Source organism: Haemorhous mexicanus, chromosome 23, assembly GCF_027477595.1.
Source record: "Haemorhous mexicanus isolate bHaeMex1 chromosome 23, bHaeMex1.pri, whole genome shotgun sequence".
In the NCBI taxonomy this organism is placed as follows: domain Eukaryota; kingdom Metazoa; phylum Chordata; class Aves; order Passeriformes; family Fringillidae; genus Haemorhous; species Haemorhous mexicanus.
Window position 1 is genome coordinate 377,506 of NC_082363.1, and position 24,094 is coordinate 401,599.

Sequence of the window (24,094 nt, forward strand, 5' to 3'; positions counted from 1 at the left end):
TGCAGGCTCATCCTTGTTGCAGAGGGGTGATGACAGAATCTCTTTGTTGCTGCTGATTTGGGATAAGGTATGTAAGCCTGGAAGGCTTTTAAGCGCTGATGGGATTGGATCCTGACTCATCTAATGGAGTCAGGGATACGCAGCACCAGCTGGAGCTTGTGCTGGGCTATTTAAGGTTTGTCCAAGGTACGTCAGCTGGGTTTTGTGCTCTGAGACATAATGGGCATCCCTGCAGTTAGAGCAGTCATAGGCTGGGAATGGAGCCTCCCCAAATATGTCACATGAGGAAACCAGTGGAAACCTGCTGGGAACTCTCCCCAGGTGGGGGACAAATAATCGGTTTTTTATTAGACCTTTCAATTACTGCCTAAGAATGAGTGGCCTAAGACACTGGAATAGCGTAAGATCCAGGAGAGATACCTGATTTCAGAGGGTTGGAAAGGGGTCAAAGAAAGGAGCTGGAATGCCAGGGTGATAATGAACGTCTTTGAATGGTAATTGAGACCTTTCTTTTTTTCCCATTAAGCAGAAAACAAGTGAAAACTCCTGCAGTGGTGATGGCTCAGGTTCCTGTCTGGTCAGCCCCCAAGGAGGTGCCTCTGAACCTGAGTAGCAGCACCCCAGCTGTCTGGCACTTGGAGCTACCCTAAAAGCTTCAGGTTTGTTTTCTAATCCCCTGCTGTTTGGGCATTACACAACATCTGTGTTACAGCACCCTTTGAGCACCCCTGGGCACAGGAGCTCCTCATGGCTCTGCCACCGCTCACCCTCATTTCTCATTTTCATTCAAGGGTCATAGCTGAGGTGCACTTGGGTTTTTAGGGTGGGTTTGGTTTTTGTTGTATTTGGGTTTTGTTTTTTTTTTTTTTTTTCCTCTAGATAATCCTCTGCAGCATTTTACTGTGGACATTTTGGCAAGACACCAATCTTGGCAAATCCTTCAGCCTTGCAGAGACACCCAGGTGCCTGATGTGTGAGATTCCTGGGGCTTTGAGTTATTCTATTTTACCAGAATTCTGGCACATGTCAAGTCTAATGCTTAGGAATGCAGCAGTGAATTAAGGCCAAAAATGTTCAGAAGGGTTTGGGAACCTTCATTTTCCAACCTTTACAGATCAAGAATTTATGGTTCTTGGACAAGAAATACTGTGTGACCTCAAGTGATACAAAACTGTACCTCCATGGTCTCGGCAACACCTATAAAATAGGTGTATTTATATTTTCTGCTCTGTCTAAACACTCAGTTTATGATATATCAAACTAATCCACCTTGTTAATCCCCAACTGAAACCTTTTTGGGGATGAAAAGAGGCAGGTAGAGGAGCAGAACTAGGAGCAAACTGTCACAGCACAGTTAGTCTGTAGCTGAACAAGGTAAATCTGGCCATAACAAATCAAATTCATCTGACCTGGCTCATTCTAGAAAAGAGGTAACAAAGACCTCAGCCAACTCTGTTCAGGCTTAGATGCAGATACACCACTGGCCAGAGAGCTGGGGGAGAGAGGTCCCATCCAGTCAGCTATCTAAGCTGGGAGATTCAAACGCCCTATAAAAAGGGCAGCCATATTCAGCTCAGTGCTCTTTGCTGGTGACTCTGTGTTGTGTTGGGTGTCTGTCTCCCACCCACGACTTCACATAACAGTGGTCAAATGATTAAGCTTCTTTCCCAGGTTAATGACAGTGAAAATCAGATCTTGGGTTTGTAAAAAATTTTGGTTTGTCAAAACTATGAGGTTTGTCACAACCATGTGTTTAAAAAGTGCTGACAAGACCCAAACCTTGAACTTCAGCAAATATTTTACTAAAAAAACCTGCTGTGGCTGGAAAGGGAAATAAACGAAAGATGTTTTCTGAGATGGGATCATCTCAGAGAACTAGAGAGAACTCAGCAGATGCGGTAGGGGCAGGACAGTGAATAAGAATTTTTAAAATCACCACCAAATTCAAACAGCCATGTCTCAGATGTGTGAGAAAAGCCCTTCTGCATGCCTGTGTGTGGGGGTAATTTTCCCTTTTCCCTCATTTCTGCCTATTAAAAAAATGACTGTTATTTCACAGGAGTTTGGCTGAAAGCAAGAGGTATGAGCCAAAACCTCAATACTGCTCATTAATCTGATGTGTTTGAAAGACAGGTGTCTACCAGGGAAGGCAGGAACCTCCTTTGGAATGGAGAACGTAAACCCCCTCCCACCGGATTATGATAATTTTTAAACCAAGGGGCTCTCGGGCAAAGATATGAGGATAGGAATAACAATTCTTTACTAGTATGTATATCAAGGCAAACAAAACAATAACTATGACATTAACAACAAACAGAATCAGGGACACAGTAAAAGCCTTCTGGGTTGCTGACACTTTCCCCTTTGGTGCAGTTATCTCACAGCTGGCAAAAATGAGCAAAAAAATCCCGGGGTGGTGGACTAGATATATTAGAAGTTCCACAGTGGTAGCTGGAACTCAGGGACGGTTCCGGCCACAGCGTGGAGAAACCCAGAGCCGGATCGAAAAAACAGCGGGGCCGGGGCCGCGGGGACCCGGCTCCGAGCAGGGCAGCGACAAGCGAGGTTCAGGACTCCCAGGGCACACGAGCAGATGGTGATCGGCTGAACCCTGAGGTGGCGGTGAATTCTCCCTTGCAGTCAGCGACAGCCTGGCCGTCCTCCTCCAATGCCAAGGAGCGAGAGCACCCAGCCGCCTCCAACCCCGTCTTTTTTACCTGCCCCCATTATCGCGGAATCTCCGTTCCCCGGAGAGAAACTCCCCGAGGGAAAAAAGGTATAGCCAGATGCTCCATTCCTCTCCCGACTTCAGACACGGTCTTTTGTCTTTCTTAAGTACCCATAAGTATCCATAACTACCAGTAGTTACTTTCCTAGCAATTTATGGGGAAAAAAGAATATCTGTAAGTAAAAGGGAAAAAACCCAACCCCCAACTGGTTTAATGACCAAAAGATGTGCGGGGGGGGGGAAACTGTTTCAGCCTGCCTGTGGTGCTGTGAACAAAGGCAGATCCACCTCTTTGATGTGCTTCAAACCTGAGTGTCCATCCCCAGAGAGCCTTCAGGTGACTATTGGAGATGTCACAGCAGCCACTAGGGACAGCAAATCCCTGGGTTTGAGGTGGGACGGGATGTATTTCTGGACTAGGTGCAGTAGGCAAGACGAGGATGCTAAGACGACACAGCAGCCATGCAAAAACCTGGATGGAAAACACGACCTCTGAAGAAAAACATGCACAGCAGGGGGTCACATCCCTGCATAGTGGAGTAAAAATCAGCTTAAATTAGTAAATACCCAATTAGGCACAAGTCAGAGCTGAATTCATGGGAAATGGGAGAAAACAGGGAGACTTCAGCTATGAGGGTTCATAAGAGGGCCCATAAGTGGAAGATGCTGTTGGCATTTCAGCCTTGGGAAGAGACTTGTGGAGGGGCCAAGCTGGATTCCCAAGGATTTAATCTGAAGTTAAGAAATTTGTAAGACCACATCCCCACCTTTGAGACCAACATGTGGCAAAAGATGCAATATATTTAGCCAGGATGGCAAGAACCGTTGAGGATGGGGGAGAGGCTCCTGCCACACTGCAGAAGTGGCTCTGAACCAGCACTGGACTGGACTGGTCCAGATGGGGAGTGAGGGGAGATCAAAGAGACAGTTCCAGAAAGATGCCCATGATTTAATATATTTTAATACCACCTAGTCACAATTTTAAGTACAAAAAATTCCAAGGCCATGCATCCCAAGGAAAAGTTAATGAAATTTACATTAATAGAATAAAAAACATTCTTTATACTGAAATAAAAAGGCCTTTTTAGTGTGTAGGGGTTTTTTGTGGGTTTTTTTTTTGTTTTGGGGGGGGGTTGTTTTTGTTTGTTTGTTTTAAAGCACAAGGTTCCTTTTCAATCCTTACTGCAGTGGCTTTGGTTGGTGTTTTTCGAACCTCAAAATCTGGGTTCAGCACCTGATGGGTGATGCCAGCCTACAAGCACTGCTCTCCCCTGTGGTGTGCAGCACAGTTTTACAGGGGGACTGCAACTTAAAAGAGATAAAGGCAGTTTATACCAGGGAGAAAGAGAGAAATCATGCCCCACCTCAGGTAAAAAAATAGCATTGTTTCTCCTCCAGCACAGCCATGGACCCAGACCCGGGGATGGGCATAACATCAAATAGAGGGAAAGAAAATAAAACAGAAGGAAATAAAATAAAAATGAGAAAACTAGAGTAAAATAAAATAGAGCAAAATAAAATAAAATAAAGCAAAGTAAAATAGAGCAACCCAAAATTTTAAAAAATCAGCTTTCTCTTCATATTTGGGTTTAAAAATAAAATTTAAAAAATAGATAATGAAGCTGTTTGGATAATTTCCAGTCCTTCCCTGTGCATTGGTTGGCGCAACACCTGCAGCAGGGCTGGAGGGATGGAGTACAGAGTTTAGAGGATTTACAGATGAAATTGGAGCTTTGGCATTTGCAAAGCAATTAGTAGCAGTAGAATAGAGGTACAAAGTGGTGGAGGCAATTAGCAGGTTGTATTTGGAACCTTCACTGTCTGCTCTAGGGGATCTTTGCGGGGGGCAGGGGGGTGATGTCAGAGGGATTTGGACCCAGCAGGGAGGCACCAAAATTCAGGGCTCTGTCCATCTGCTATTCAAAATAGTTGTGGTTGTGTTGGACACCAAAACTAAAACCAAATAATTTATGTTCAGACCCCCTTTTTGCTGCTTTAATTTGCCCAAACCCATTTATTGTTTAACAAGGCATAGCCTGGTCCTGGACAGGAATGAGTTCAAGGCAGGTTTGGGCTGGCAGAGCTCAGCTGGAGCAACTGGCCTCCAGGCAGGAATCAATAATAATTATTAATAATTTTAAAGGGTTGCTTTTCAGTAGCAATGAGGCAGGGTAATGCTGCACCCTAAAAGCATCCCTCTGCCAATGAACGGGGTGTGGGGATGCTTGAACCCCGAGTTGGGCTGGTGCTGTTAGAAGTAAAAACCTCATCCAAGGAAAACCAAACACTGGCTTTCCTCCTAACTTGCTCCTGAAAACGATGTGAGAGAGGGGTGGCCATGGTACAAAGCACTTCTGTGCAGCACACCCCCACGGGATTAGCCATTGGCTCTGTGCCCCTGTGCCACTGGCATCAGCCTCCCTGCATCACCCCCACAGAATCACTGTGACAGACAGACAAACATGGCGTGGCCACAATGTGGGGCTGGGAGTACCACCCTGCTCAGCTGAGGAGAACACAGCAATGATGGATATGAGAGGTGTGACACTTAAAACCTTTACTTTAGAGGCTGGCACTGAAAATGGTGCTGAAACCTGGAAGATAAGAAGGAGAAAGGTCTCACGGGGCATTCAGGGTCCAGGCAGGGTGGGAACACCAGGATCTTGCCTCTTTTTGAGAGAGAAGGGAGGCACTGGGCAGCAGGAGCGCAGGGTTAGGGCTCAGACATACTCCCGGGCTGTGGAGGGCTGTGACTGCTGATGGTACTGCTGTCCTCGGCGCACCTTGGCAGGGCAGGAGCAGCACAGGAGAGACCCCCCCAACATGGAGAGGCTGGCGGCCCCCCAGCCCACGAAGAGAGCAGAGCCGAATTCGTACCTGTGATGAAAGGGGTAAGGGAGCATCAGGGACGGGCAGAGAGGCACAGGTGCAAACTGAGATGGGCAACAGGATGCTTGAAGCCCTGATGAGGTGATCAAGGTGATGACAAGGCAGATTTTAGTTCTTCCCTCTCCATCCTCATCTTTCCTGTTGGCTATATCCAGCTACCACATGTCCCCATCTTTTAATCCTCCCCTGGGCTGAAATTCCACATATGCACCACTACCCAGTCCCAGCTGGTAACAGCTAAAGCTTTAGCATCAGGGACATCTTCTGCAAGGTGGCAGTGAGGGCTGGCAGAGGTCCTACCCGTGGGGCACATTGGCCCACAATGTTGTGCCTCACCAAAACCAGCAAGGAAAGGTCCAATGGGAAGTGCAGGACAAGACAGGATTCAGAAGGGCACCCCCTGAGCCAGGCTCTTACCTAGCGTTGATGGGGATGGTGCTCTCGCTGAAGAACTCATAGGTCACCTGTGTTGCATACAACGACACAGCAGCCAGTGTGCACAGACCTGGGCACAGAATCATGGAATCACAGAATGTTTTGGGATGGAAGGGACCTTTAAAGTTCACCAAGTCCAAAGCCCCTGCACTGAGAGGGCTGCCTAGCTGTTCCACTAGACATCAAACGTTGACTGTCAGTGACATCCATCTCTCACCAAACTGCTCCCCTTCCTCTATCAGTGTTGAAAGGTGTTTGAGGATTCCTGCACCAGTGATGTATTAAGGCTAGAGCTGCCTTACCAGAGAGAACGAAGAGAATACCTCCAGCAACAGCTATGCGGCTTTTGGTGACAGGATCCTCCTCCCCAACTTTGGTGCATTTCATGCCCACCACGCTCACGATGATGCCAAAGAAGCCCAGGAGGAGAGAAATGACCATGAGAGCCCGGCATGTCTGGATGTGAACTGCAAGGGGGGAAGAAAAACTGCTCCCAGCAGGTGCCTTTGACCACAGCCGCACTGGAAGCAAGGTCACTGCGTTCCATGCTGGTGATGGATCTGTCCTTAACCCTGTCCTTGCTGTGTAGCTCCCGTGTAGTATTTTCCCCACTTGGCAGATATGGGGACCTCAGCTCAGCACAGTGCTCCCAATGCTTTCCCTGACCTTACTCCCTATCACCCTCATCCTGGTCATGACTGTGCTGGGCTAGGAAACACCTTGCCAGGAGTGGCACCACAGTCACCAAATGCCAAAAGGGTGATGCACAGTCATGGAGCAGGGGCGGGGGAGTGTTTGATGTCCCCATGGGGCACTGTTGGTATCTAAATGTGATGCCCACATTGGAGCTCAAACATGCTGGGCCTAGGAGCATCCCAGCCACACAAATGGGCTCAAACCCACGGGCCAAGAGAGGCTCAGTCCTGGGATGGGGGCCCAAGATTCCCAGATGGAGAGGGAAGCTTGGACCCACATCAAGGCTCAGCTCAGTGGATGAGTGGACTCAGACCCTTCTGAGAGGGGGTCAGATCTACAATAGGGGTGGGGGCAAGAAGGACTTGGACCTGAAGGTGACTCAGGCTCCAGGAAGAGCCAGGGGAACTCAGATGCATAGGGGAAGGGGGCATCCAGACGTGAAGAGGGTACAAACCTGTTGGGGATGTGTGTTCAAACTCATACAGGTGGGTTCAAACATAGAGAAAGGCTGGGACCCATATGGGGGAGGGTCAAACCCACAGCGGGACTCAGACTTCCAAAGGGCAAGGGCATCTCAGGATCCCAGGGGAGCTCAGACTAAGGCAGAGATAGGGAGGGAGGACTGCATCCAGGAAAGGAAGCGGGGCTCATTCTTTGGGGCCCCGGGCCCCCGTACCCACCTTCGAGGGAGAGCAGCGAGTCGTGCAGGCGGCACTGCTGCTGCCCGGTGCTCTGGGCGGCGCAACTCATCCACAGCCCCTCGTGGAGCCCCACGGCCGTGATGATGGCGTCCCCAGCGTACGAGCTCTGCCGCCACTGCGGCAGCACGGCGGCCGCCAGCCCCGCCACCCAGCCGGCCAGCGCCGCCAGATACCCGGCCAGCTCCCGTGCCCCGCCGCCCATCGCTGCCGCCGCGCCCGGGCCCGCCCCGACGGACGGCGAGCGGCCGTGGGAGGAGGGAAAAGGCCGGAGGGGGGGCTCTGAGGGGGAAGACGGGTGGGGGCGGGGGGAGGAGGGCAATGTCGGGGGAAGATTTAAGGTGAAGGGAGAGACATGGGTCTTGCGCGGGGAGATTTAGGTCCCGGGGGGGATTTTTTGAGTCTCGAGTGGGAGAGCTGGGGCCAAGGGGGTGGGTTACCTGGAGTTTAGGTGGAATTGGGTACCGGGAGGCGGGAATTAGAGGCTTGGAGGGGGGGCACTGGGGCTCAGGGAAGAGCATTAGGTCTGAGGGGGAGAGATTTGAATCTGAGGAGAGTGATTTGGGGTTGGAGGCAAGGGATTTGAATCCTAGATGAAGAATGTGGTCTTAGGGAAAAGATTTGGGGCATGGAGGGTATTTGGGTCCTACAAGAGAGATTTGGGTCTTGAGAGAGATGGAAACCCCTCAATGACAGTGGAGGGATATGTGAAAATGGGGCTCCCCGACAGGAGGAGGGAGGGGATTACTGGGAAGTTACCATCCTTGACCCCCTGCCGTGGGCTGGGAGCCCCCAGAGGTCACTCCAGGAATTCAGCAGGGAGCAGGGAAACGGTTCATTCAGGGAGGGAATTCAGGCACACCATACCACCATGGCAGCAACAAGAGAAGCCATTGTCAGTGGTGTATGCCTGTGGGGGTGTGGGGAACATGTGTCACCACCCTGGTGACACCAAGCCCATTGCAGCCCCAGGACCTGGCAATCGTTAACTGCCATGGCCTCATCAGCAGTCTGCTCACGCGCTCAGGCAGCTGGGGGTGGATGCTGGGATGGTGGGCAGCCTCCACTGGGACTGTATGTTCATCCTGGAGAAAACATCCTCCAGATCCCCTGTTGCCCACCCCAATGCTGAATGGCACTCCAAGTGAAATAGGGGTGCTGGGTGGCTGCACTTGGGCCAGGATTTATTTGCCCGCATTCCTGGGATGGTTACGGTAATGGCCAGACTATCTGCAGAAAAAATCCAATGCCCTGTCCGGGGATGCTAGGGTGCTCAATGTCCTTCTTGTTCAAGGACAGTTCCCTCCTTGCTGGAATGGTGAGTTCCTTCCCACGTTATGGGAGTGGGGTCCAGGGGATGCTCAGCCAGAGATTGCATTGCTGCTACTGCCCCTGGGGCACCTTGTCTCCCATAAACACCTTTGTGAGGCTTACAGGGCTACAATACTCCTGGGTAGATGCTTGCCAGGAGGGAAGGTTGCACCCCAACACTGATGACACCAGCCTTCAGTCCCCACTTGGAAAGTATCAGCTTAGAAAAAAAAATACCTTTATTCACCCATTTTCTGCAGAAGGCACTTAAATAGCTCCAAGTTCAGGAAAGGCACACATCTGCACCCATTGGCACCAGAGCCCCACCCCTAACAGAGCATCCCTCCCTTGTCCCCATGTCACCCACCCCTGAGCCTCTATCACACACCCCAGGTCAGCTCTGCAGGGGGATACTGGATCCTGCAGGGGTAGTACACAGCATTCCCCAAAACCCCATTCCAACTGGATTGGGGGCAGAGGGGATCCCACATGTTACCCTTATGACTATGCAGCCCAAAGCCACAATGCTGACATGACTAGTCCCAGCAGAGATGTCCTGGTCCGTGTAGGATGTCACAGCTCATCCTTCCTGACCACAATGGCAGCTGGTGATTCCTTCTCTGTCTCTGGCTCCAAATCCCCCTCTTCCATACCAAAAAGCATCTTCACTAGGTCATCTGCCTGCACACGCTCCTGTGGGCAGACCCATAGTAGTAAGCATAGCCACCGTCCCAACCAAAACCCCTAGGTGCTGCTGGGAGGGAGCTTACCCGCTCACTGTGCCGAGGGTCCAGGGTGAACCAGAGGGCAATAGCACAGCGCTGACCCTTGGTGACAGCTTTCACCCCATGGGGGTTCTCTGAGCCAGAGGAGAAGCCCACAGCACGGCCACACTGCGGCTGGACTTCTGCCTGTCAAGGGTGGGAGACCAGGAGACCCCAGTCAGGGGTGAGTTGGCTCCCCTCAAACCAAGTTCATCTTTTGCAGTGCCTCAGGGGATGGTCCCAGGGCACAGGGCCAACAAGCAGGAGCTAGATTTGGTGCTGCACATGGATCCTTTGAGCTGAGCTACTCACGGTCTCAGTCTTGGCATCCAGCTCAGTGAAGTAGAAAGCTCCTCCTTCAAAGTCCCCATTGAGGTAGAGGATTGCACTAAAGGGAGCAGGGGACAAGTGGAGGTGATAAGTAACCATCACCAGAGCTCTCCAACATCATGGCAAGAGCCAGAGGCAAGAAAGCCCAGGTATGGTATACCTCCTACCTTGCTCCTCCCAACTCAGGTGCCACCAAATCATGGTAACCTTAGCTGGGGAAGCTGCAGCTCACAGCCACCACCGGTACCTGTAATCCCGGAAAGTGTAGGCTGGGGGTTCCTTCACGCACAACAGTGCTTCTGCATTGAGAATGCAGTTGTCCACATGCACCTCATGGCTGTTGTCACTCCGGCCATCTTGCTTCTCTAGGGTAGAATAGGGCATGTCAGGACCCCTCTGTCCAAGAACAGGGTCCATCCCCAAGTATCCTGTACTTGCAGATGACAAGAAAGTCATGTGTTAGCCTAAAGCACTTCCACTTGCTGGAGTGTGGATTGTGCAAGGCGCTTTGGGTGGCATAAAACACTGTTGACTTGTCCCATGGCATTTCTATGGCCCTCCAGGTACAACCTCTCTCAGCACCCATCCCATCAGTGATGAAATCCTGTATGGAATGAAGCCATCTGCCCGGTTAGAGGCAACCAGCAGAGCTGCTGCTCATCTTCCCAAACTGGGCTTAGGGACAAGCTTCCTACACCCTCCTGGGAAGAGGAGTGGGTTAGGGAGCAGCAAGGAGGTCTCCAAAGAAAGGTTCAAGACAGCACCACTCCAGCTGTTAAAGGATATCCAGACAGGAAAAGACTTGCTCCTCTGGGCCACACTCACCATCAATGGCTGTGCGGCACACTAGGTGGGAGTAGGAGAAGTGGAGTGGGACCTCCAGGCGGAAGTAGGACTCAATCATGTGCCGCACCTTCTCTGTCACGTTGTAGTACAAGTAGGCACTGTGCAGGGGCACCTTCCCCTCCTGCCCCAGCTGTGGAGGACAGACAGGACAGGGACTCAGCGCCAGATGGGCATGGGCAACCATCTCCCCCAGAACTACCCTCCCTTGTCCCCGCAGCCTGTTTCTCCACACAGCCACCCCAACCTTGAGGGCCTTGAGGACAGTCACGCCATAGAAGGTCTCGCTGGGAGTGTGAGGAGAGGTCTTCCCCCGATAGCCATCTCCAGCCGAGGCAGCCGCCTGCAAAACCCGATTTGTGTTACTGGTCTGATGTGTGAGCTGCAGGATGAGACCCCTTGGCATCCTCTATCCATCCCTGCCTGCTCCACCCATCTTTGCACTCACATTAGTGAGCCTCTGCAGTTCTCGGCACTCCTCAGCAGAAAGGACTCCATCCACCACGACACGCTGGGAGCCATTCAGGGCCTTGGAGTTCATGGTGACACTGGCTCCTTCATACACCAAAGGGCCACCTGTGGCACAAATGGGATTGGTGGATGTGGGGAGAGACACCACCAACTCTGGTGTGGCTGGGGGAAGCTATGGTCCCTCCACCTGCTCCTGCTGCCACCCATGTGTAGAGGGACTGTGAACTGGCAGCAGGGGTCACAAAGGTCTCCATCCCACCTCCCCTCTTGGCCTTCTCCACCTTCTCGGATGAACTTGCTCATGTCGGCAGACTCTTTGGCCTTCTCCTCCACCAGTGTCTCAATCTCCTTCATGAGGTTGCCGATTTCCTCAGAGATGCGTGCTGCTGTCTCCCGCTCCACCCTGGGCATGCGGCAGCCATCAGCACCACCACCCCACTGTCCCCACATCAGAAATGAGGGCCACTAAGACAAGGGCAGGACAAGCTGTCTCAGGTGCTGGTAACAAAGCTCACACCTAGACTGGAGAGAGTCACCTCAATGCATCCCTCACTCTGAGGTGTTTGGGGTGACCTACACATGCCCATCATCCCATGGGCTGATGGGAAATAAAGTTCTGCCCTCCAGCAGCCTCTTCCAGTCCCAACATCAAAACATGCCCTGGCAGAAGCTCTATGCCATGTCCTTTGGCCCAAAGCCCACACTGGAAGAAGGGTTTGTCCTGTCAGACCCCCACTGGGTGAGCTTGGCTGGGGACAACACTCACTTCTGTTTCTCTCGCAGTCTTTTTGGTATCACCTCTTCAGGTGTCCATGTGTCCTGCCACCAGAAGAACAACATCAGGAGCTGCACAAAGATCTGACCAGGACACAGACCCCTCATATGCATTCCATCTGGCCACTGCATCACGCTGGTCTCACATCACCCACCGGGTCCACAAAAGGGATGCCAAAGACGTCATAGCTGAAGAAGAGTAGCTCCTTCTCCATCAGGCTCTGCTGGTAATATACCTGGATCTCCTGTGGCAAGGGGCAGAGGGATGGGGTGAGGTACAGCAGGAGGATTCTGAAAAACCCTGAGTGTGGGCAGGAAGATGCAGGTTTACACCATTCCTGTGGTCCTTGCTCCAGAGCTGCAGCCTTGTTTCCTGCTCCATCTGGCAGCTGGGAAGCAAGTGGCATTCTCCATCCTGTCTGAACTTCCCTGTGGACAAGCCCTGGGGGGATGACAGTTGAGCAGAGGCACATGTGTGTCCCTTCTGCAGGAAGTTCTTTAGGAGCAGTTTCCCTTCCCCTACACCAACTGGTGTGGGGCAGAGTCCCATCCATGCCTATCATATCCCAGGCAGGACCTGGCCATCCAGATTTGGCTATTTTGAAGCCAAATCCTCTCCTTTTTAAGCAATTTCACTTCAGCTGTGGAAAAGTGCAACAGAGATGGCCTCAAATCCTACTAAAAAGATTGTCCACCTGCCTCTCTCAGCCCCTTCTATCAAGAAAGGGTCCATGTGTGGCCATCATCCAGCTTCACTTGGCCTAAGACATTTTTCAGTGATGTTTTTCAGCTTTTCATCTACTTTCCAGTTTGTCTGACCTTAAATCCACCCATTCCTGCCCACCTTCGGTAGCTGGCACGGAGGACACCCTACAGCTTTTGCAAAGGTCCCCAGTGAGAAGAGAAGATGTCCCTGTAATCATTCATCCTTCTGGCTGCTCACCTCTCGTGGTTGGATGGGTCTGGCCAGGTTTTCCCCCAGGATGGCGGTGTAATAGGCCAAATTTTGGTTCATCACCTCATCATGTGGGAAGAAGAGCAAATAGGTTTTGGCGCATTCAATAGCTTTTTCATAATTCCCATCTGCAATGAGAAATGGGCTGTTAATGGCATGTCCAAGGACACTGGAGGCAGAACAAAGACAGATATGGAGGAGAGATGAAAGACATAGTCCTTGTGTTCCATACTGTGTCACGAGTAGGGCAGATCCCCTGGGGCAAGGATAACTGTTGCCACAAAGGCAAAATTCAGACTCAGTGGTGCTCTCCTATCTCCAGAAACCATCACAACAGAAACCAGGGGTACTTGTACAGCTTGAGTACTTTTCTCACTTGAAAAACATTACATAGCCTATTTAGAGGTAGCCAGACCCAACATTTACTGGCAAACGTGCAGTTCCCCGCCACTGAAACATCCTACCCCACTTTCATGTGGTATTTCACAGAATCACACAATCACAGAATGAGTCAGATTGGAAGGGACCACAGTGGGTCATCTGGCCCAACCTCTCAGCTCAAGCAGGGTCCTCTGAGAGAATACAACACAGGACTGTGTCCAGATTGCCTGGAATATCCCCAGTGAGAGAGATGTGACACCCTCTCTGGACAACCTCTTCAGTGCTCAGTTGCTGCAAACATCCTCATATCCAGATGAAACTTCCTAGCCATAAGTTTCTGCCTCTTGTCCTATTGCTCAGCATCACAGAGTAGAGCCTGATCACATCCTCCAGCACTACCCTGAAGATACTGACATTGATGAGGTCCCTTCACAGCTGTCTCTTCTTGACGATTTCCATCCTCTTGGACTTTTTTCCCCCTCCTTTTGAAGAAATTCACACAGAAACATTTTATACTTTTCTAAAGAAGTAAATAAAAAATGAAATCAAATCAGGTGTATTTTCCTGGATTGTAACTCTTCTGCAGTGGGAGTGTGCTGCTGTGATTTGAGGCAAGAGGTAGACAGCTGGCAAGCAGGAAAAAAAATGCTTCTCTTGGCTGTTGTTTCACTTGAAAAGTGGAGCTGCCCAGTAATAAAGCAACGTGGACAGTGACTGCAGCCAAGCAGAGAGAGATCTAATCTCCTGGAGAATGTTTCAGGCAGGAGGAACATGCCTGTATGAACCTCATGAACTACAAGGCCTAGTGGAAGGCTCTCCAGCAGTATCAGTGAAGATAGGGGATGGATGGGATTGGAGCACCCAGTGGAGAAGGATATGGAGATAATAGTGGATGAAAAATTGCACAGGACCCATCCATGTGCACTAGCAGCTCAGAAACCCCCCCTCCCCAGGCTGATCCCTGGCAGCATGGGCAACAGGTAAGGGAGGGATTCTGCCCCTCTGCTCCACTCTGGTGACATGCCACTAGCAGTGCTGCGTCCAGCTCTGGGTTCCCCAGCATAAGGATATGGACTCATTAGTGCGGGTCCAGAGGACGCCACAAAAATGGTCAGAGGACTGGAGCCTCCCTGTGAAGAAAGGCAGAGAGAATTTGGCTTGTTGAACCTGGACATGAGAAGGCTCCTGAGAGATCTTGATGGCCTTCCCATACCAAGAGTGGCCACAAGAGAGATGCAGACAACTTCTTGTAGTTTATAAGGTTTATAGTGACTGGACAAGGGGAATTGTCTTAAACTAAAGAAGGGCAGCATTAGGTTGATCATAAGGAAGGAATTTTCTCTGATGAGAGTGGTGAGGCCCTGGCACAGACTGCCCAGAGTGTTAGAGACCAGGTTGGATGGGGCTCTGGGAGATCTGAGTGACCAGTGCTAGATGTCCCTTCATCTTTGGTTATACTGATGAGATTATCTTTGAAGGCCCTTTCCCCACTCAAACCACTCTAAGGATCTATGATTTCAGGCAGAGTGCTGACAACCACAGAGGATGAGGTGAGGAGCTGCTTACTGTTGTAGTAGGCAAACTGCAGATAGTTGAAGTGCGAGGGCAGGAAATCCTCCAGAGGCTTCTCCTGGCCAGGCTGGGAGGCCAGCTCTGTGACGCAGCCCTGCTTGCAGCTTAGCACTTGCATGGAGTGATCTGGCAGAGAAAAACACCATGTCACTGCTCACATTCACCCATGGGCTGATGGGCAGGACCCTGAGGGGTATCCAATCTCCTGCTCATACTGGAGTTGTTGCAAGCTTTTTAGTAGTGGAAAACCCTCGGGGATGGGGGTCGTCCACTTCAGAGTTGACCAGTGTGGGGTTGTGGGGCTCTCTCAGGACAGACTAGCCATCATCAGCCTCCCATCACATCCTGGTGACCCTCTACTGGTCTCTCTTCTGTCCTTCCATGTTCCTTTGGAATTTGGAGAATTCCTGGGCATCAGCCCTGGTGCTAAGTTGCAGGTAAATACCTCCTGCCATTTGTTGGCCACACCTTCCCTAGTGAAAGCTAGGATGGGGTTTCCACTCTTCAGGGACCCCCTACCCCCACCCCAGGTCTTTGTGGACCAACCCCCTGAGAATCATACTCAACTCTTGTGACAGGACACAGAAGGCATGGCTCCCACCTGTAATGGCCTGGAAAAGGTCTGCATTGTACTCAAGGTAGTTGTAGCCCTCGTAGTCATAGGGTCCCTCGCAGAGAGAGCGGCACTCAGTGTCTGCTACAAAATACTCCTTCAGTGCCTTCTCCAGGTGCAGGATGGCAGCAGCTGGCTGCTCCTCTGTGTAAAACCGGATGCCCAGCTGAAATTCACTCTGCGGAAGGATGAGAAACGATGAGGGGATCTCAATGCTTCACTCCCCATGATGGATCACCTCATACCCACCACAATGGCATCTCACGAGCTCTCTGAGCGAGCAGCTGTGGTGTGATTGCCCTGGGTTGCACAGCGGACAGGGACTTTGGGAGGGGAGGTTCTCACCAGGTGGGGTTTGGCCTCCAGGTCAATGAAATCATCCTCGTGGACTCCCACCATCGCCTGGTAGTACTCCAGGTTTTGCCTCATCTCCTGGTGCCCCGGGTTGGCGACGAAGAAAGTGTGAGCAGCCGCTGCCGCCTGCGCTGGCCGGTTCATCTGGGTGGGATGGGGGTAAGACAGATCCCATGCAGAGTGGAGGGGACACCCGTCCCCGGGGCATCCCGGCAGCCGAGGCGGAGGGCGGTAACAGGGGCGGCTCCGGCGAGCTCCGACGTGGCACTGGTGTGGGGGGGCGCGAAGGCGGGGGGGGAAGGCCGAGACTGCCGGCCGGCAACTCCACTCCGCCGGGGCAGACACCGAACCCTCCCGGCGTCCCGGGACTGGGATCGCCACCGGCCGGTTCACCCCGTCCCACCCATCCATCCTCCCGCCTGATTCCGCGATCCTCCGGGCATCCCGTCCGTCCCAAAACCCGTCGTAGCGGGACACCCCTTCCCCCTTTCCCTTTCCTTCCCGGCCGCCGGTGCCGCACCTTGAAATAGGCGACCTGGAGGTAGTTGTAGGGGCTGCGCCGGCTGAACTCCCGGTCCAGCTCCTCGCCCAGGCGGTACCGGGAGGGCGCAGCGGGCCCGCAGCCCCGCAGGCAGGCGGCGCGGCGAAGCAGCGCCCGAAAGAACCACAAGTCTCGGAGCACCGGGTCGGGTTGGGACTCGGTCCCCTCCGCCAGCCCCACTGTGGCGTTGGCGCAGCGCAGGCGGCACCGCATCAGACGAGAGCGCACGGCGGCCCGCGCCCGCAGCGCCCGCTCCATCTGCAGCACTACGGTGGGCCAGTCCCCCCGCGCGTACGCCTCGGCACCGGCGGCGAACAGCGCGTCCGGGGACTGGGGGGGCAACGGCGGGTCGCCCGGTGCTAGGGTCGGGACCGAGACCGGGACCGGTTCCGGTGGCGTGGCCGCCCGCGCCAGCAGCACCATCAGCAACGCCAGCAGCAGCAACAGCAGAAGAAGTGGCGGCGACAGCGCCATGTCCGAACGCCGGCCAAACCGCAGCACCAGCCACCCCGGGCACCAGAGAGATATTAACTCCGCCCCGCCTGCCGACCAATCAGCGACTGCAGAACCCCGCCATGGCCGCACCCCTCACGGTGCGTGCTGACGCCTCAGCGGAAGCCTCTGCACTGGGCGGAAGCGGTGGGTAGTGGCTGTGCATGGCGGAGGGTGGCTCGGAGCCTGGGGATGACGGCCCCGGCCCCGGCCCCGGCCCCGGCCCCGGCCCCGGCCCCGGCCCCGGGCTGGCCCTGGTCGAAGGCAGTACCGGCCGCGCCGGCCGCGTCGGGGACCCCGGTGACCTAGTGGCTCTGGCCCAGAAGGTGCAGCAGGTGAGGGCCGGGTCCTAGCGGCGGGGCTGTGGGGGCATGGCTGGACTCGCTGTCAGCTGTCTCCGGGGCCGTCTCAGTCGGCGGCGGCCTTGGTGCCTCCTAGCACGTCCCGCTGCTCTCCGGTGGCCCCGGCGGCCTCCTGGTGTGTCCTGTGCTGTTTTCTCCAATCTCCCACTGTCCCCTCCCAGTATGTCGCAGTGCCCCGCCAGTATCTTCCCGAGTTCCCACGTTGTTGCTGTCTTCAGAACCTCTCATTGCACTTCAGTGCTTCCCTCTGTGCCTTGCTGCCTCACAGTGACTCTTAGAGCATCCCACTGAAGTCCCATTCCAGTATGCTCTGCTGCCTCCCAGTATGTCCCACTATATATAGTTCACAGCAGCATGTACAGATGCCTCCCATTACCATACTGCCAGTCCATCCTAGCATATGTTAGGATGATATGTTCTATGACTGCTTCAGTGATTCTCAGTCCTCCCCAGTTTTTCCTGATATGTTCTAATGGTCCTCCCAGTGCGCTCTGGTATGTTATACTATTCCCCCAGTGCCTTGTAGTACATCTTACTGATCTCCGGTGATGTCCCCCAGAGCTTCTCAGTTCACCTAAAAGCTCAGTGTATGTCTTGCTGCCTGCTCCCTGTGTAGTCCACTACCTCCCAGTCCAACCCACTGCCTTGCAGTATGTCCTGCTGCTCCCTCTCACTGCCCCTCAGCCTATCTAGACAGCTCCTGGTCCTTGCTCCTGCCTAGGGGTGCCAGGACAGCTCCTGCACCCCCCAACTCTGTGGATGCCTTGAGCTTGACCACAGCTGGCTCAGCACAGTCCAGACGGCTGCAGTTCTTCCTGTTCTGACCAGCCCTGATTTTCTCTCCCAGGCCAATGACTTTGTCCGAGCAAATGCCTGCAGCAAACTGACAGTCATCGCTGAGCAGATCCGGCACCTGCAGGAGCAGGCGCGGAAGGTGAGTCAGGACGGGCAGAAGGCTCATTGCCTTGGGAGATCAGCATCTGTTGCTGCTGCTGGGCATTTGGGGAGGGCTGTGGCCTACATGTGAATTGGGGCCAGGAGCTGAGCAGAGAAGATTTAGTGGAAAAATAAGGAGGTTTATTGTCCAGTGTCAAGGAGGATGGGGGAGGGTTGATTTTTGTGCTTTCCCTGCATCCTCAGCAAACCAGGAAGGACTTTATGAATAAAGTAGGGGAGCAAGGGCGGGTGGTCCAAAACAGCTTGCAGGTATCCAGAAAGAAATGACTCTGGTTTTGGGACAGGTGACTTGTGTGTGCACTGTGCTCTTGGAAGGATCTGATGAAGTGATGATGTGGCCCTAGCTGAATCTGAGGCCCTGGGATAAAGTGGTGCACTTCAATGGATTCCTCTGTGAGCAACTAGCGCTTTCAGGGCCTGGAGCACGCTCACGATGACAGCTGACAGGTCTTTGTTGTCACCGACATGTTTTATGAAAAATCCTTTCCTTAGGATTTTTCCCTCCTGAGAAGCTGAGAGGCCTCAGGAACAAACTGTAAACAATTCTTATCTGCTGCTGTGGAATGCAACAGGGGGAATCTGTGATTGGTCTCATCTGGGTGTTTCCAATTAAAGGCCAATCACAGATCACCTGGGCAGACTGTCTCGGTCAGAGACAAGCCTTTGTTATTCATTCCTTTTCGATTCTTAGCTTAGCCTTCTGATGAAATCCCTTCTTCTATTCTTTTAGTATAGTTTTAATATATTATCACAAAATAATAAACCTAGCTTTCTGATACACGGAGTCAACTTTCTCGTCTCTTCCCTCATCCTGGGACCCTTGTGAACAGTACTACACTTTCTATGGAAATCCAGGGACAAGGACAAACTTGGACTGAGGGCACAGGGTTTTATATGGTGAAAAAAAAAAAAAAAAAGGGATAGCTCTTAGGGTTAAGGTCCAATGGGAACAAGTGAAAATGGTGCAGAGGAGGGGCAGCCAACCAGGGGAACCAATAGGGTAACAAGGGTGGAACACTGCATGAAACTGAGACCAATGGGGATGTGGAGAGGCAAGATCATTCTAGGGAATATACAAATATGGGGAATAGGGGCTGAACTGGGGTGGAGCAACTGTACGAACCAATGGAACTTAAGATATTAACATGTGCCTGCAAAGGCCTGTGGGAGTGAGACACTTCTCACCCTAACCTAAGAGGGGTGTACCTCCTTGCCTGCTTCTGCCTCCCTACAGTTAAAGGGTGGTAGTCCTAGTGGTTGGCTTTCAGGTGTCTGTACTGAGAAAGATGAGTTCTCTGTCCAATGCTAAGTTTGGTGTTATGTTTGTTTGGATGTGTTTGCTGGAGTGGGCAGTCCCAGGAGTATACAACAGGGGTTGGCTGTGTTCATCAATCTGGAGTGGGCAGTCCCAGGAGTATACAACAGGGGTTGGCTGTGTTCATCAATCTAGTTTTCCATTTCTCGGAGTAAAATCAGGAGCCAGAGTGGGGAAGGGTCTGCCCATCATTGCAACTGGCCCACTGCCATTGATGCCATTACATCATGTAATCATTAACTGGTGGAGCTGGAGCAGTCAGGTGGTGGAACTGGGGAGATGAATTCTCCTTTGTTTGCTGCCCCTTCCCTTTCGGGGCACAGTGGGAAGGCCTGTCTTAGGTTGCAAATGCAAGCTGTGGCTGGGGGTGTGTACCATCTGTTAGAGGTGGGGCAGTTATCTTCTGTTAAATGGGCCACCTGTTAAAACCAGGTGGGGCAGTTTTCCTTATCTCTTCCATGACCCTTCCTCTTTCTGGGGAGATATCTTCTGTCAATGCGCCATTGAGTGTCACCGCATGACCAATAAAGTTACATCATCCCACTGGGAGATGCTCTGCCCAGAGGGAGGAGCCAAGCATTCCTACCTGAATATAATCTGAGATTTGGAACACCACAGTCAGCCTTTTCCCACTGGATTCCCGGAGGAGCAGCTTTCTTTTCCACTGGATTCCCAGAGAAATACCAGGCCCGTTTACACCACCCCTGGACCTTCAGAGGAAAACTCCACCCTTCTACAGGATCACTGCTTTAACAGAACCACAGCTGGCACTGCAGGAGGACTGCAGCCATTATTTAATCAGACTACTACCAACAGCCTGACTGACAGGGTGTGAGGTCATATTTCTGACTCTGTCAGTGTTGTTGTGTATTACTGCATTTTTTTTTTTTCCTAATAAAGAACTGTTAATTCTACTCCCGTATCTTTGCCTGAGAGCCCTGTTAATTTCAAAATTATAACAGTTCAGAGGGAGGATGTTTACATTTTCCATTTCAAGAGAGGCTACTGCCTTCCTTAGCAGACACCTGTCTTTTCAAACCAAGACAAGGCCCCAGTCCAGCAGCTGCGTGTGGAGATGAGGAATAAGCCCAGCATGTGGTGGCATCAAGTATAGAGATGAATCTGGGGTGAAATGCAGAGGTATCTCCACCTCTGTGGAGAGGTTCTCTGAAGCGCTTCTGACAGGGAAGAATTGGAAAAAACTTTATCACTTTGGAAAGCATCTCCTTCCTGTGTGACAGGGAGATCAAGCCCTTGTGACCCATAGGTCAAGTGATGTGTCTTGGGCTATAGCTGAGAGGCAATAGCATGTTGTCATTTTATTTCAAGTGTAAAGATGTTTTGTTATTCCAGGTCTTAGATGAAGCTAACAGGGATGCTGACCTGAACCACGTGGCCTGCAACCTTGTGAAGAAGCCAGGAAATGTTTACTACATGTACAGGCGGGAGAGTGGGCAGCGGTATTTCTCCATCCTGTCTCCTCAGGTGGGTGGTTGGTTACAGGCCATGAAGAAGCAGGGATGGGAAAAAAGTAATGTTTCTGGTGCTTGGGAATATAGAGCTCAGGCAAAAGCACCAGCTTGATGGGGCATTTGTTTGTCCCTACTCAGGTTTGGTGTTTGCCCTTGCTCTTGGTTAGTCTGCTGGGGCCAGAGCCATCTTATGGAGTTCTCTGGCTCTCGATGGAGAATGGCAAGAAGCCCTTTGGGGCATGGATCTGAATTTTGTCTTTTGGTACCTGTGGTCCTTTGTCTGGAAGTAAAGAACTGCCAACGTGCCCTGAGCCTTCGTTGGCTGGTGTGGCTGCCTGGCAGGACAGTCTCTTAGGTACTTCAGCCCAGGAACTGAGTTTGCCTGCAGCTGAGGGGATGGTCTTAGAGATCTCCTCCTTCCAGACTACCTATTTTCTTACATGCAGGGTGAAGGCTTCAGGGCAGGTCAGGGAGATCTTGTGTCCACAAGCCTTCCTCTGTCAGCACTTCTGGAGCTGCCCCTGATCTTGGACTTGGGGTAGCTGAGCCTATTTTTAGGTTAGGAAATGGTATGATCATGTAGCTGGGACTGCTACATGGTCAAAGGTAGTTGGGCTTAGAGACAGCACAGCCCAGCTCCAAGGGAAACTGAACGCTGATGGAATCTGTCTTTTCTCCACCAGGAATGGGGTACCACTCCCCATGAATTTCTTGGTGCCTATAAGCTCCAGCATGACATGTCCTGGACTCCGTTTGAGGACATAGAGAGACGAGATGCTGAAATAACTGTCCTGGAGAAGCTGCTGAACCAGCAGGCAGCACTGCCCCTGTGCATGGAGCCCAACTTCCAGGGCCTGACCAAGTCACACAAGTGACCACACAGGACCCCCTGAGCAGAGTCCCTGAGTGAGGGGACACAGTGCCTGTGTGCTGCCAAAGGCAAGGTGGAAAGAGACCAAGAAACAAAAATGCTGATTGTTTTTGTGCTTTAAGGAGACTAATTCTGCATTCAGTCTTACTGGATTTTCTAGTAATTGAATAATTTACTTCATTGACCTATGCCAATCTGTAGCAAGAGGCAGGTGATACCAAGAGGTGTGAGTTCCAAGAGTGCTTGGAGCAAAAAGCAGAAATGCTTAGGGCAGATGTGCTAATGCTGTAAAATAATATCTCCTATCTGCCTGGCTCTGGTGTACCTCACTGTGAGTGTGTCAGGTAATGATCTCAAGGCTGGATTTTCCCCCTTATTAAAATCCATATGTTTAAAGAGATGTGGCCTGGGAAGAGTAGTCAAAAGCCTGTGCAAAGGGTCTGTTGTGATGAGTCTTCTGGTCTCTGGGCTAGCTAGTCTGAATCCCTGAGCTGGAACATAGGGTGACCTGAAGCTCTTTTCTCTGGAAAGAGCATCCTCAAAAGTGCCATGCAGGCTTCAGATGCTCTTTGGATAATGTGTGTTTCACATCCTCATGCATTCCCCCTTGGATGTGAGTGCATGAACTGCCAGGCAGAGGCAGGATACTGGATGACTTTATGCCACAGCAGTGGGGAGAGTAAAATAAATCAACCGTTATCTCACATGTACCACCAAGACAGGCCCTGTGTTCTTCCTGCTTGGCAAAAATACCTTTAGCTTTGCCAGGAAGACTTAGTGGCATGTGGAGCTGGTAGGACACTTCCAGCATGTTTTTTCCACCTAGGAAAACTAAGGAGAAGTAAAGATCAGAGCTGCTGAGGAGATATCCTCTCTCTGCCCAGCCACACGGGGCTTCTTCAGGAGCTTGCCTGCTTTTCTGTGAAGAGCCAAAGTTGGAATTTATTGACAGAGAGGATATCCAGGTTGGATCCTGGTATGTAACATTAGATCTGGTTGGATTCTCCCATGACTCGCTCACTTTCCTGACATTACAAGATGATCTTATATGCTGCTCCAGGCATTGCATGTACACAACCACCTTGCCATCTCCATGGGCAACATGGAAGGGTTGGGGACCACTTGTAGGAGCTGAATTCTCACCCTGGGGTCTGGGCCCAGGTGGAGCCCAGCTGTGAGGGCATCTGCAAAAATGAGACCCTTGGGGACCAGCACCGTCACTGTGTTTTACCATTGCTGGAGTTTATTCCCCCTTTGCAGGACACAGCCTCACCTCAAGCGTCCCTCTGTCCTCATCCCCACGCACTGGGAGATGCTCAAGGCTGCTGGCAGTGACACTTCCTCATGGAAAGAGCTGTTTCCTGCTGCTGTTACAGAGGATTGGGAGGTTTGGGACAGCTCCCTAGCAGCCCAGGATTTTTTTTTGTCCCGGATTTTCTTCTAGCTCTGTCCAGTGCAGTAGCTGACCTACATCCCAGCATGGCAGAGACTCTGGCAGAAACCTGTTCCTTGGATTCCATATGGGACATTTTTCTCAATATCTTTCCTCAGTTGGAGAACAAGGGCATATTAACAACAACTTATTACTAGTAGTAGTAGTATTAGACCAGGCTATAATTATTTCCTTATCAAGTTACAGGTGCCAAATTTGACAGGGTTTTTCTTTGCTTGTTTCGTTGCCTTGAGTTTGATTTTACTGCATGCTATTATATCTTAATTTGGAAGGGAGAAAGTTAATTACTGCATGGTCTTTGTGTGTTGCTAATTACAGCAACACCAGATCTTCACATGTGTTGATTTATGCTCCTCTGGGAAGTGGGGATTCCTGCCCTGGTCTTATCTGTTTCCATCATTAATATCTGTACCATGGCACGCACAAGAGGACTGGGGGATGGTGGCTGTGGGCCTCTGTAGCCTTTGCTGGGATGTCATATGTGTTCAGCAGACACCCCTGGCCCTCCATATCCCACAGCTCACCGATGTTCTGCAGTTTCTCTAGGCACTGTCAAGTCTTTCTCTTGACCAACCCTTTCTCTTGGATTTGTCCCCAAAAAGCAAAACCACTATGGCTTTGTATGAAAAGTCAAAGGAGGTGTCAAGAGACAGGATGTGGAGGTGATGAGCCCATAGTCATGCTCAGTGTTCTTGGCACTGTGGGAAGAGGGGAATGAGGCTGGTGCAGGGAGGGGCTGATGGAAAGGGGGAACCATTCCCCCAATATTGCTTATGTATTGTTGGGATCTAATTAAAGCCAAAGAACTGAGGCATCA

At 51.7% G+C, this 24,094-nt stretch overlaps 3 protein-coding genes across 5 annotated transcripts; 1 reads left to right on the forward strand and 2 right to left on the reverse strand.

The window, feature by feature from the left end:
• Window positions 1–3,667: 3,667 nt before the first annotated feature.
• CLDN19 (claudin 19) lies at window positions 3,668–7,660 on the reverse strand. Of its 2 annotated transcripts, none has more exons than XM_059866716.1 (4): window positions 7,429–7,660; window positions 6,376–6,519; window positions 6,035–6,122; window positions 3,668–5,605 (listed from the first exon to the last, which is right to left on the reverse strand). In XM_059866716.1, the coding sequence occupies exons 1-4, from the start codon at window positions 7,649–7,651 to the stop codon at window positions 5,449–5,451; spliced, it is 612 nt and encodes a 203-aa protein (XP_059722699.1). In that variant the 5' UTR covers window positions 7,652–7,660; the 3' UTR covers window positions 3,668–5,448. The 2 variants fall into 2 exon arrangements, with proteins under 2 accessions (XP_059722699.1, XP_059722698.1); XM_059866715.1 differs by having other exon boundaries at window positions 6,355–6,519.
• Window positions 7,661–8,978: 1,318 nt separating this feature from the next.
• Window positions 8,979–16,882, reverse strand: P3H1 (prolyl 3-hydroxylase 1). 2 transcript variants are annotated; one of them, XM_059866390.1, is made up of 15 exons: window positions 16,335–16,882; window positions 15,806–15,958; window positions 15,449–15,638; window positions 14,842–14,973; window positions 12,883–13,022; window positions 12,095–12,184; window positions 11,932–11,984; window positions 11,447–11,568; window positions 11,143–11,270; window positions 10,942–11,037; window positions 10,677–10,827; window positions 10,099–10,279; window positions 9,834–9,909; window positions 9,528–9,668; window positions 8,979–9,450 (listed from the first exon to the last, which is right to left on the reverse strand). In XM_059866390.1, the coding sequence occupies exons 1-15, from the start codon at window positions 16,827–16,829 to the stop codon at window positions 9,331–9,333; spliced, it is 2,268 nt and encodes a 755-aa protein (XP_059722373.1). In that variant the 5' UTR covers window positions 16,830–16,882; the 3' UTR covers window positions 8,979–9,330. The 2 variants fall into 2 exon arrangements, with proteins under 2 accessions (XP_059722373.1, XP_059722374.1); XM_059866391.1 differs by having other exon boundaries at window positions 10,099–10,216; window positions 16,335–16,880.
• A 78-nt stretch (window positions 16,883–16,960) lies between these two features.
• Window positions 16,961–22,224, forward strand: C23H1orf50 (chromosome 23 C1orf50 homolog). The gene is made up of 4 exons (XM_059866392.1): window positions 16,961–17,182; window positions 18,057–18,143; window positions 20,835–20,966; window positions 21,637–22,224. Exons 1-4 carry the CDS (start codon window positions 17,012–17,014, stop codon window positions 21,826–21,828), a joined length of 582 nt encoding a protein of 193 aa, XP_059722375.1. The 5' UTR covers window positions 16,961–17,011; the 3' UTR covers window positions 21,829–22,224.
• Window positions 22,225–24,094: the final 1,870 nt, after the last annotated feature.